We start from the raw sequence: 11,273 nt of genomic DNA on the forward strand, positions 1-11,273 counted from the left end.
GACTGGCCCCGAGGTGGGGCCGGGCAGCGGAGGCCCCCCGCTCACGGGAGAGCCCCTGACTGGCCCCGAGGTGGGGCCGGGCAGCGGAGGCCCCCCGCTCACGGGAGAGCCCCTGGGGCCGGGCTCCCGTGATGAGACGGTGCCCTGGGGGGTGTCTCGGGGTCTCCTCCCATTGTCCAGGTCAGGAGAGGCTTCCTGGAGGGGGGCACAGGTGGCATGCCTGCTGAGGGTGCTGAGTGCATCAGCCTTGTCATGTGGAGCCCCTGAGGGTGGATCAGAAGGGGGGCACCCTGCTTGTGGTCGCACCCCTGTACCCCAGCCCGCAGACTTCCTCAGCACGGAAATGCTCCCGTCTTCGACCGCGGAGGCTGTCGGTCCGGCACCCCGGGGCCTCAGCTGTGCCCGCAGGGAGGGGCCCCCCGCTCAGGAGCCCCCTTTCTGCGTGGGAAGCATTGATTTCGAGCTGAAGGGAGCTCACGTTTGCTCCTGGTTTCCTGTAATTTTATCTTTCCTTTTCATTTAAGGGGGAAAAGCCCCATCATGTCATAAAAAGCAGTTTCGAGAACTTAAGAAAATTTCTTCCTGGCCCACCTGTCATGGAGAGGGCAGCTGTCAGGCCTCCACACCCCAAGTGAAACTGACTTGAAAGTGGCCCTCATCTGCGGGCTGACGCCCCCGGTTCCCCGTGGCCGAGTGCCGACTGCCTTCCTCTTGCTGGTTGCTCACACTTGAACCCGGGCCCCAGGCACCCCCGGGCCCCGCCCTCACGTGCACACACTCAGTGCACCCGGCTGCCCCTGGCGGGGCGTCATGGCCCCCGGTGGAGACCCTAGGGGCCCCCAAATCTAGCCAGCAAGCCCAGCAGTCACTGCAGACGAACATGACCGCTTTTCTGAGCAGGGGGTGAAGGGGACCTGACTCACAGCCTCCCGGACACGTGTGGTCAGCCTCCAGCTGGCCTGACGTCGCCGTGTGGGCTGGAGTGGGTGGGAAAGCCGCTGAGGGGGGACCGTGGTGGCAAAGGAGCCTGGGGGAGGGCGGGGCCCTGGTGGCCAGGAAGGAGAAACGGCTGTGAGGTCCCCCACCCTGCTGGCTCACTGACCGGGGCTCAGCTATCTGCGCCGCATGGACCTGCTGGGCAACAGATACCCCCAGGGCCTCTCCGGCGGCGGCGTCCCCTGCGCTGGGCTGTCCAGACGCTGCTGCCCCAGCCCAGAGTCCCCTGGTCTCTGCGCTTATCGCATGTCGCCTGTCCCCACTCAGAGGCTTTGTGAGCCCCTTAAAGTCGCCAAATAGAAATGCGAAGCCACCCCTCCCCCGCCAGCCCCTGCACCCATGTTCCCGTCCAGACGGCCAGAGCGACCATGTGTCCAGCCAGACGTGGGGCATCATCCTCACGTCTCTGTGCTCACCCTGCTGCAGCCATCTGAGCGCAGCCCCGGTCACCTGGGCCGTCCCAGCTGGTCAGTGGCAAGCCGGTCTCCACCCCCACATCTGGCCTCTCCAGGGGACTCCAGCAGCTCCCGGAAGCCGCCTCCCTCCCCACAGGGACCGTGAACCAGTGGTGGGAAAGGAGGCGTCGCACTGAGGTAGGAGTGTCGAGTCACTCTCGGGATGGTCTCAAGTCCACGGGCCTTCGGCACAAATATTCAGTGTCCACTGTGGCGTCCTTTCCTACACCAGAGCCGGCATCCTGGGGCCATCCTGGGGTGGTGCTTGGCCACCTTCATTCAGAGCATCTGTGGCGCCAGGAGCCCCCAGAGTGGGGAACACTGAGAGGCCAGTGTATGGGGGGGGGCTGATCAAGGTGACCAGTCCCCTCGGGCTTTTGAGACCTTAGGGCTCTCTGGGGAGCGTGACCCCGCCCCCCGGGAGGCTGTGTACGTGGTTCACCCTTGCAGGGTCCCTCCTGCTCTCCCGCCGCCATGAGACACTCGTGCTTCTCATCTGCCAAGACCAGAGGCGTCGCATCACCAGGGCGATTCGAGTAAAATCTAAAAATAAAACAAGGAGGTTTTGAGGGAGGCTCCAAGGTGCCTCTGATTAAAATGCACAAGCCTTGATGTAGAAGTTTTTCTTTTCTATCATCAGTCTGCTTATTTGGATGGTTCTGGGAAGTCCTGGGGAGGTGCGTTTGCCAGAGAACGAGAGAGAGAACGGTGTTGGGGTGACTCGGGGGACAGTGGGCTGCGCTTCCTCCCATGGGCCTGCCCAGCTTGGACACGCGGGTGGGTTTGGCAACTCTCGCATTCCCTTCGCCTGTGGCTCAAGAGGCTGCAGTGAGCAGCAGAATCGCAAGGCAGAGTGGGGGAAGGTCTTGTAAATCAACCGTGCTCTGTGCAAGTTTCAAAAAAATGGTGGAAAGAGACAGGTGACAGAAGTCGTGGCGAGCTCTCCCGAGGCATGAATACCGGCAAAGAGCAGATGCAGAACCTTTTATTTGAAAGGGACAGGAGAGACTTCTCTCCACGATTTATGTCTCCCTCCATTTGGCTCACTGCATGAGTAAAAGTAATGAATCTGCCCACGAGAACATGCAAATTCCAAAGGAAAAGAGCAGATTAATGTTGCAGGTAGGTGTTCATTCATTGCACCAAATGCTTACAGAAAATGTTCAGGTGTGAGTCTCCTCCGGCAGAAGGAGTGTGTTATCAGAAGGAAAAATAAGCCTCCGTATATTGAAAACCAGAAAGTCAGGAAAGAATATTGCCTTCTTAATAATAAACACATTTTGTGGGCAAGAATTGCAAGGGAATCGTTTAAATTAATTTCCGCTTTGTTTGTTTGGTTTGTACAGGGCTCAAGTCCCAGCTGACAGAAATCTGTAAAAGTTCTAACATATTGGAAATCTGATTTTGTTGCAGCCAGAATCCCATAGTCCAGAATGATTTTTCTTTCCCCTCTGCTAAGCAGACAGGCAGGACTCCGATGCACACCCAGTCCAGACAAATCACACACTCGGTCTCTTGGAGGTGTAAAAAAATACGCATGACAAAAGCTTCAAGTCCAGGGTGGCTGGTCCTTTTCCCCCACAGAGCTGGTGTCAGGGGCTGGGGCGTTGGGGAGGGTGAAGGAAGACTCCCCCTGCTCGTCCTAGGGCTTTGGGGCCCTGCTTTTCTTTCTGCCCCACCCCTCTGGAATTCGTGCTCTGGGAGGCCACGGGCACCCTGAAAGAGATGGTTCCAGTGAGGAGCTGGAGGCTGTCAAGGCAAAACAAATCCTCTTCCCCCTCACACTCGCGGGGTTCGGTTGCCAGAGGGACCTGATTTGTTACTCTTCTCCTTAGACCCCCTTCTCCACTTCTGCCTGCAGTCATCCCCAACAGTGCCAGTGCCACAAGCGCAGCTGCAGGACTCCTGTCCCTCTCGCTGGCAGGCCCCACCCCCTGGGTCTGTGCCCCTCCTCACTGTCCACCCACACACCGCTCCTGGACTTCAGCTGCCTGCCACCCACCTTATTCTCTAATCTGGCGTATTCGCCAAAGCCAAAACCAACTGCAAGGGGTGCGTGTTTATACCTAGAACACACACACACATACAAATAAGCAGGCTAAAAACCACGGAGGAGGAAATGCACAGGGCCCCCTGGCTTTGGAGGTCCGTCCCAGGAAGCCCATCCCTTCTCCTCCACTGCCTCAGACCTGCCAGCAGTCAGTGCGCCTCTTCGGGTGGTGATGGCACTCTGAACAGGAAAGATCTGCAGTGTGTGTGTGTTTGAATCGATTCTGGAGCCTTCTGTCGTCCCTCCCCATACACCAGGGGGTCCTAGCCTGGGTGCCATGAATGAACTCCAGGTTAACGCCCAGCCTCTAAGTTTATAGGCAAAACCATGCAAACGAGCATTCTCCTGCTCCGTGGTTCTGGGTGTGCGCATGTCCCCATGGTCCCCAGGGTGAGCTCCCGGCGTCCAGCCTGTTGCGGCCCTCAGCCTGGGCGCCGGAGCAGGCGCCTGCGTGCCTGGGCTGGTGGCAGTTCTGCGGCGCTCCTGTGCCTCTCTGTTGCACTGTCTTCCTACTTTCCTTTCTTCTTTCCAACTGAACTCTCGTTTTTCCTCTCTCCCTAGTGCTTGTACGGCTGCTATGTCCATTCCTCCATCATCCCCACCTTCCACCGGAGGTGCTACTGGCTCCTTCAGGTAGGTGGCTGGGCCTGGATTCTTCTTCTGTCTCTGGTGCTGGGAAGGGTCTGTGGGGGCATTGAGTGGGCACGGGACTCCTGTGTGTGAGGGCGCCCTGGCCCGGGCTGAGGCTCCTGTGAGCTTTTCTGGAGGGATTTTGGTGTGTAGTGTTGGGGTCAACTGTGTGGCTGGCCTGGGCCAGGGTCAGTGCCCAAAAGGCAAGAAGGTCTGAGTGTGGAGGGGGTGGGGGGGCTTGTCCTTGCCCACCCCAGGGCCCAAGCCAGGTGTTATCAGGATGCCTCTTCTCAGGATGAAGGAAGAGAGAAGGTTGAGCATCTGCTCTGCCTGTGCAGTGCCTCTTGACTGAAAGTACATTTTCTTGGCGGGTTAGCCTGGACATGTGTGGCAGTGGGCTTCTGGAGACATGCCAGGTGCAGTCGGATTGATTGGGAGAGGAAGAGTCCTAGATTAGCAAGGAAGAGTTTCTGGTCGGATTTGTGCTGTCTGCTGTGAAGCTGGTGGAGAAATGGGAGGCTCCCAGTTACCAGCCGCCAAGGGTGAAGGCGCCGATCTCTGTCCATGGTGCTGTTGTGTGGTTTCTGTCCATGGTGCTGCTTGTGGTTTCTGTCCATGGTGCTGAGTACATCCCGGGCTTCCCTCTTCTTGCTGATTAATGGTTGTTTATGGTCATCCTGCGTCATGGAGGGTGCTGATGTGTGAGTAGGAAGGTCCGAGGGGTCTACCCAGTAAGGCTGGACCTGGATACTTTTAAAGTTTGACCTCAAATATCAGCTACTCTTTAGAACCCAGCCCCGCTGGGCCTGGCACCAACCCCTCAAATTCTTCCCACCGTCTCTATCTAGGATCTGCTGCGTCTGGCCTTCCCTGCTATTTTCTGCACCCACTATTCAAATTGGCCAGCCCCTGGGCCACGGTGGTTTGGGGGTGTGGATGGGAGAGTCTGAGCAGGTAAGACCCACCCCAGGGTGATCCTATGTGTTCAGAGAGAAGAGGGTCCCATGTGCCGTGGAGAGTAGAGACCCCAGGGAAGGTGGCCTGGAAGGTGCCCTCGGGCCCCAGAGCCACCTGGGCAGTGGATGCCCAGGCCCACCCTAGACTAGGGCTGCCATGCAGCTCTCACCAGCCCCCACCGCCAAACCCCTTCTGTTCTCCCTCAGTTCCCAGAAATAATTGTCTATGGTTCAGCAAGTTCATTAGCAGATGACACCTGAGATGCCGAGATGTGCTGATCTGCAGAGGCCCCGCTTCCCAGACACCAGGCCCCATTGTCAGTTTCCCTGGGTCTGTTTCCCTTGGAGGCTGGCGAGGCCGCACCTGTTTCTCTAATTACCCAGTCCCGTGTCCTTGTGTAAAGGACCTTCAGCATGGTTGCAATGGTGCTGACCATGTTGTGTTCATAGGAAGCATGCCTGGGCGTCTCCCTTGAGTGCAGGCTTGTGGTTCCACCTGGCTGAGGTGTGGAGCGTGGCATCCCACCTGAGAGCTGAGATCTGGGGGGTCACAGCCTGTAGCCATGTCCCCAGGGGCACACCGGGTTGTCAGAGAAGCGTTTTTATTCCTAACAGCCTGCAGCCCCTGAAACTCGCTCCTGGGCCTCTTCAGATCCTGGTCCCACTTGGGCCTTTTTCCTTTCAGTTTTCACGCCCCCACAGAACAGCGCGCGGGTCTGCCCTCCCCTGCCAGCAGCAACCCAGCAGCTGGCTTCCTGCCAGCCGGGGAGCCCGGCTGTCTGTCCTCAGGGCTGCTCCCCTCTTCCAGGCCTGTGCTCCCGCACCCACGTCTCCACCCGCCCTTCTCATCCCATCACGCTCCTGTGGCTTTTTAATTCCACTAAATTTCCCTGCCTGGAATCACCGCCACCATCGGGCAGCCGTAGGCCTGAGCTCATTACTCCCCAAGCTGGATTCCACCCACTCAGGCCCTGGAGTCAGGTGTCTCTTCGACTCAGCTGCCCCTGCCCGGCATCTGGAGCCAGAGGGAATGGAGGAGGGGTCCTGCCCCCCCTCCTCCCTGCCCTCAGGCATCAGTCCCCACCACTGGTCTCTGGAAGTACAGCTGGGGGGACACGTGTCTCGGGTCATTACCTTCCAGCTGGTGGGGACCTGCACCCTCCACCATGGGGCCAGTGTGCCCAGATGTGGCCCGTCTGCGCTGAGCTGGAACTCTGTTCTCTACCCGTTTGGGGGAGAGGGTGTGGTCACCCCACACATCTCTGTGGGGCCCTCAACTCTGACTGTTTCTGTGAGTGGGTGACAAAGCACAGATGTACGGGTGTGAGGCCCCTGCTCCCGGTGCACACTGGGCAGTAGAGGAGAGGCCAGAGCAGTTAGAGCGGGGCATGTAGGCTGGAGCTTGGAGACCGCGGCAGCCGGTGCTGCCCAGGGCAATTTGTTCTGGTGCTAATTACAATACCTGCACAATGACGGCATGGCCAGGCTTAATTTCTCTGATAGTAAATGGCAAAGAAGCAGTGAGACACTGGCCCAGATGGAAACCAGCCTGCACTGTCTCTGACACTGATTGGCAGGAAGGGTGGCGTCACCGCAGAGGTGGGAGGGGCTGCCCAGGGCCGACCCTGAGCGGGCCTCGCTGTCGCCCAGTAGGCCCTGGGCTTCCTCTCCAGCCAGGCCAGAGTCCTCTCTCCCAGAAGACCAGCACTGAGTCCCAGGCTCGTGGGGCGGGGCCTGCACACCCTGTGGCCAGGGCTGGAGCCCAGCCAGCAGATCAGACCCTGGGGGGACAAGCTCCCCACCCCCACCCCTGCAGGGAGGACACAGCTGACCAGCACTTAGCTTTTCGAGTCACTGGCTTTCAGGAGGAGAAGTTCTCTGTCCAATAAATATTTTATTAGAACGTGGACAAGGAGCTGGGCAACGACCCAAACTTTGCCTAGCGTGGAGGGCACTGAGGCCTCCAGAGCCTTCGATGCGTGAGGTCACTGCCATGGCTGCTGGGCCCCTGAGGTCACCTGCTCCGGGGTCTCTCAGGCTCAAAGCCACGCTCAGGCCAGGTGACCTGAGCTCAGGCCACTTTTCAACCGACCCAGGACCTTCAGGGACCTGCCTGTGGCCTTGGGAAGCCACCTGCCCAGGCGCCCACGTCCCCGGGCACATGGCAGTACTGGGGGCTCGTGTGTCACAGCTGGCAGTGGGCTCCACGGAGCCCCCGCTGCCTTCTGAGCAGGTCTTCTGGGGCCCGGGACGGGCAGGGCCAGGCCAGCTTCCCCCGGTCAGCAGTGAGCCTCGCTGGCAGAGGAGGTCGGCCGCTGCCGCCTGGAGTCTGAGCGAGCCGCAGAAAGGCCCGGCCGCTGCTCCTTCCCCGCCTCACCCGCGGGGGGTTCCTGATGGTGGAGGCTGGGGCACCCCACCCTCCGCGCCCCAGGCCGACTGTGCCTCCCCCACGCGAGAGCAGGCCCCGTGTCCGGCCAGGTTCCCCAGCAGGTTCTGTGTGGCTCGTTTGCAAACTATTTCTGCTTCTAGTGAGTGTTTTACTCTTTGCCCGCGTCCTCTGAAATGCTCAATGAATGTTTTCCGTGCTGGAGTGAAGCGGGGCGTGTCCGGCACCTCCACTGGGCTGTTGGGCTGCGGAGACCAGTCGGGGGTGGGAGGCAGAGACAGGGGGTCTCTTCACCAGCCCACCGGGCGGCACAGAGCACTGGGGGTGGGGGGCGGTGAGTGCCGCCCACAGACACAGCGGCTCGGCCCGGGACCCCCGGTCTCTGGGATGTGACACACGTGTGGGTGCTGAGTTCTACAACTTCGGGGTTTCAGGAGAAAATGGGCCCTGGTTCTGCCCAGACCCCATGAGCGTCAGGCTGCCCAGACCCCATGAGCGTCACACCCCCAGGCCCGGGTGAAGGGGGCTCCCGCGAGGGTCGCCCCACGATGCAGGAGGGAGTCCTTCCTCCGTGGTTCCTCCTTCCCTCTCCCTCCTCTTCTTTCTTCCCGGCTCTCGTGCGCTTTCTTTTTCACCTTGTACTTTTCACTGGAGAATATTGTAATCTCAAAAAACACTGGCTGCTTCGGTCACTTCTTTTGTATTTCACGGGATAAGATCGAAGTAGAGATCAGGCCCCAGGGGCCTGCCTGAGGTGGCCCTACGCAAGGGCCCCAGAGGCTCTGAGGCGAGAGTCGGGGAGGCAGGACTGTCCAGCTCTCTGCCCCGAGGGCGAGTGTCACCCCGTGGCTCAAGGAGGGGCAGTGAGTTGGGTCTGGGGTCCCTAGCCCCTGCAGGCCCAGCCATGGGGAGGGAGGGGACGGCACCCAGGTGGCCAGGCCTCTGTACGCCGTCCGCAGAGCCAGCTTCGTGAGGCCGCAGCTCGGCCAGCCCTGGCATGGTGCCCTCGGCCAGAGAGCCGGGTCTGGACCGGGCTGGGCAGAGGGTCTCCCTGGCAGTGTTTCTCCAGCCAGCGGCTGGGAGGTCCAGCTCTGGGCAGCCCTGGTGCCGGGGGAGGCTGTGGGAGGGCAAGTCCCGTGTCTTTCGACCTCACGACTGTCCGGCAGAAGAGTCAGGGCCGCGTGAACCCTGCTGATTGCACAGAGGACTCGAAGGGTCAGAGAGAAGCAGAGACCCCTGGGGGCTGGGGCGGGCAGGCTGAGTCGGGGCTTAGAAGCAGGCTCACCCCATCCTGAGAGTCTCCAGCCACGAGGTTGGGGGTGCTGGCAGCAGGATGAGCAGCGGGATGGGACGGCAGCCCCCGGGCCCTGGACAGGCCACTCAGGGGGCGGGTCCGACGCCATGGAGCCCCCAGACTGCCCCCGAGGCTGGTGCTTTCTTAGCACCAAAGCTGGGTCGGGCAGGAGAACTTCGGGAAGGGCGCTGGCTGCGCCGGCTGCCAGCCAACATGGAGCTGGACGACGTCAGGGAAGAGGGGGCCCCCGTGCCGCGGGGTCACAGGGCTCCAGGGGAAGCGGGTGGGTGGATGGACGCCGGGCTGGGGATGCTGGTTGAAACGCAGGGAGGCTGCGGACCGGGCCTGTGACCACCACCCCCCTCGTAAGCCTGGAAAGCCTTCGCCCCAGGAGACACATCAGTGACCAGCAGTGACCAGCAGTGACCAGCAGTGACCAGCAGTGACCAGCAGTGCACCTCCGCGGCTGGGAAGGGGCTGGGCGGGGAACTGTGGGAGCATGGGGCTGCCTTCCTGCTCGCTTTTGTCCTAAGGAGCAGCTTCCACTCCTTTCTCTATTTAATGTGCCTTGAATAACATGATGAAAAGATAAGGTAGACGCTAGGAATTTACGGGGCTCTGCAAAAAAAAATTTGCTCAATTCCATTAAGATTTCAGGATCTTTGCCGAGGCTGCACAGCAGAGCTGGGATTATTTCCTCCTTAGACATCTCGCTTGATTGCGATTTACGATGCAAGGCCTCTGTGGTCCCCACCTGAAGCCTCCAGGAGAGGCCCCAAGAGCAGCTATCATCCTCTCCAAGGAAAGTGGCGGGTGGTTTTCTGGAAGATTCCCTCATTCCAGGCCCCTCGTCTGGGGCCGGGGGCTGTCCGGGCAGGCGCAGCCATGGGCCCCTCAGCTGGCCACCTGACAGGGGCAGGGGCCAGAGTCCCCTGCGACTGGGCCTCGCCAGCAGGGCCAGCCCCTGTGCTGCTGGGGCCTGCCGGGCGGGGTGCCCCTCCCCCATCTTGTGGGCAGGTGGGGACTTGGGGGGGGGACCTAGAGGTAACGAACAAGGGACAGCTGCTGGCCCTAGGGCCCTCCACTGTTTGAATTCAGCTCCACCTTTGACTCAGTGACTGTGGCTAAGTGAATTCACATCTTTGAATCTTATTTCCCTGTGAAAGAGGCGTGAAATGCCTGATTGGGGCCTGGGGGACAGTCCAGGGCTGCCCAGGGCTTAGGTCAGCTGCCATTGCCCCAGGCAGAGATGGCTGTGGTCACCCGCTAGGTCAGCGGCTGGGCTGGGTGCGGCTGCAGTTGGGGTGGCGGGTCCCCCCCCTTTCCAATGGCAAAACGCTGGTCCAGCATGCAGACACACAACCTCAAGCCCATTTGCCATTTCCTTCTGCCTTCTCAGGCAGGAACCCCATGTCTGAGAGCAGGAACCCCCACATTCTATCATATGTCTGCTGCGCGTGACTGGGCCGCTGGACCTAGGGGGGAGGGGGGGAGCCGTGGCTTGCCGCTCCGTGGAAAAGGGAATTTATTTTTTATAAATTTTTACACCATAATTTTTTTAATCATTCATTTTGTGCCTCCCTCCAGCTCAGGGGCAATCCCCATGGGCCTCCCATCGCCAATTCACCCGTGTGCCGTCACCTCAGTCCAGTGCGCTCGTCCCACCCCAGTTCCTACCCCACCCCCCTCCCTCTCCCATGAAATGTCTCTGGTTTATAGTTGTTCATTGTTTTCATTTTTACTCCATTCATTATGGAGGTGGGAATTATTAATTAGCCTCATTACCCTGGGCCCGGCAGCCCCCTAATCCTCCGGGGGGCTCCTGCCCCCAGTGTGCGCTGTCAGCCTGCTTAGCAACACTCTAGCACCAGGCGGAGCAGGGAAGCCGGACACTGGTCACTGTCCGCCCTGGGCCTCGGCCGCCCTGCAGCGCCCTTCAGAGACCCGAGGCGGCTGCTTAATCTCCCTTCTAGATGGCTGCGAATGTGGACTTTTGTTTAATTGTCCTTTTCATGGACTCTTCAGCTGACATTCTGTTCTCAACACTCTGGTCTTCTTCAGAGCAAAGAGGACAGGGTGGTTTCCAAAACAAGAGACCAGAGTTTGCCTCGAGGTAACACTTTCTATTTGTCTCTGAAAAGAGCTCAAAGGACCGAGAGTGAAATTCAGATGTCACTGGACTTAGCAGATGGAAAATGTGCTGCTTTGGTGACAAGCTGTGGGCGGGAGCGCCAGCTGCTCGCTGCCTTGAGCAGCGCCCCAGCTGGTCAGACTGGCTTGCTAGGGGTGGTAGGGTCCCCGATCCCACATGGCATCTTCATCGCTTTGTCAGTATTTCAGCGAGACACACCACTCTCTCCAGACTCCTGGCAAACGGTTTTAGTTAGAGTGGTTGACACAAGAGCTGCACACAGGTGTATGCAGGTGAGCACAGGTAGACAAGATGAACGCAGGTACATAGGTGCACACAGGTGAATGCAGGTAAGCACAGGTAGACAAGATGAAC

At 59.7% G+C, this 11,273-nt stretch overlaps 1 protein-coding gene across 1 annotated transcript in view; it reads left to right on the forward strand.

The window, feature by feature from the left end:
• The window catches only part of LOC101620301 (calmodulin-binding transcription activator 1-like), a 303,066-nt gene that overhangs the window by 131,087 nt on the left and 160,706 nt on the right, over nucleotides 1–11,273 (forward strand). Inside the window, exon 11 of the mRNA XM_012722063.1 lies at nucleotides 4,063–4,134. Coding sequence (XP_012577517.1) covers nucleotides 4,063–4,134 — 72 coding nt within the window. The remainder of the gene's footprint in view (nucleotides 1–4,062; nucleotides 4,135–11,273) is intronic.

This window comes from Condylura cristata, unplaced genomic scaffold, assembly GCF_000260355.1.
Source record: "Condylura cristata isolate star-nosed mole 26May11 unplaced genomic scaffold, ConCri1.0 scaffold00008, whole genome shotgun sequence".
Classification (NCBI taxonomy): Eukaryota; Metazoa; Chordata; class Mammalia; order Eulipotyphla; family Talpidae; genus Condylura; species Condylura cristata.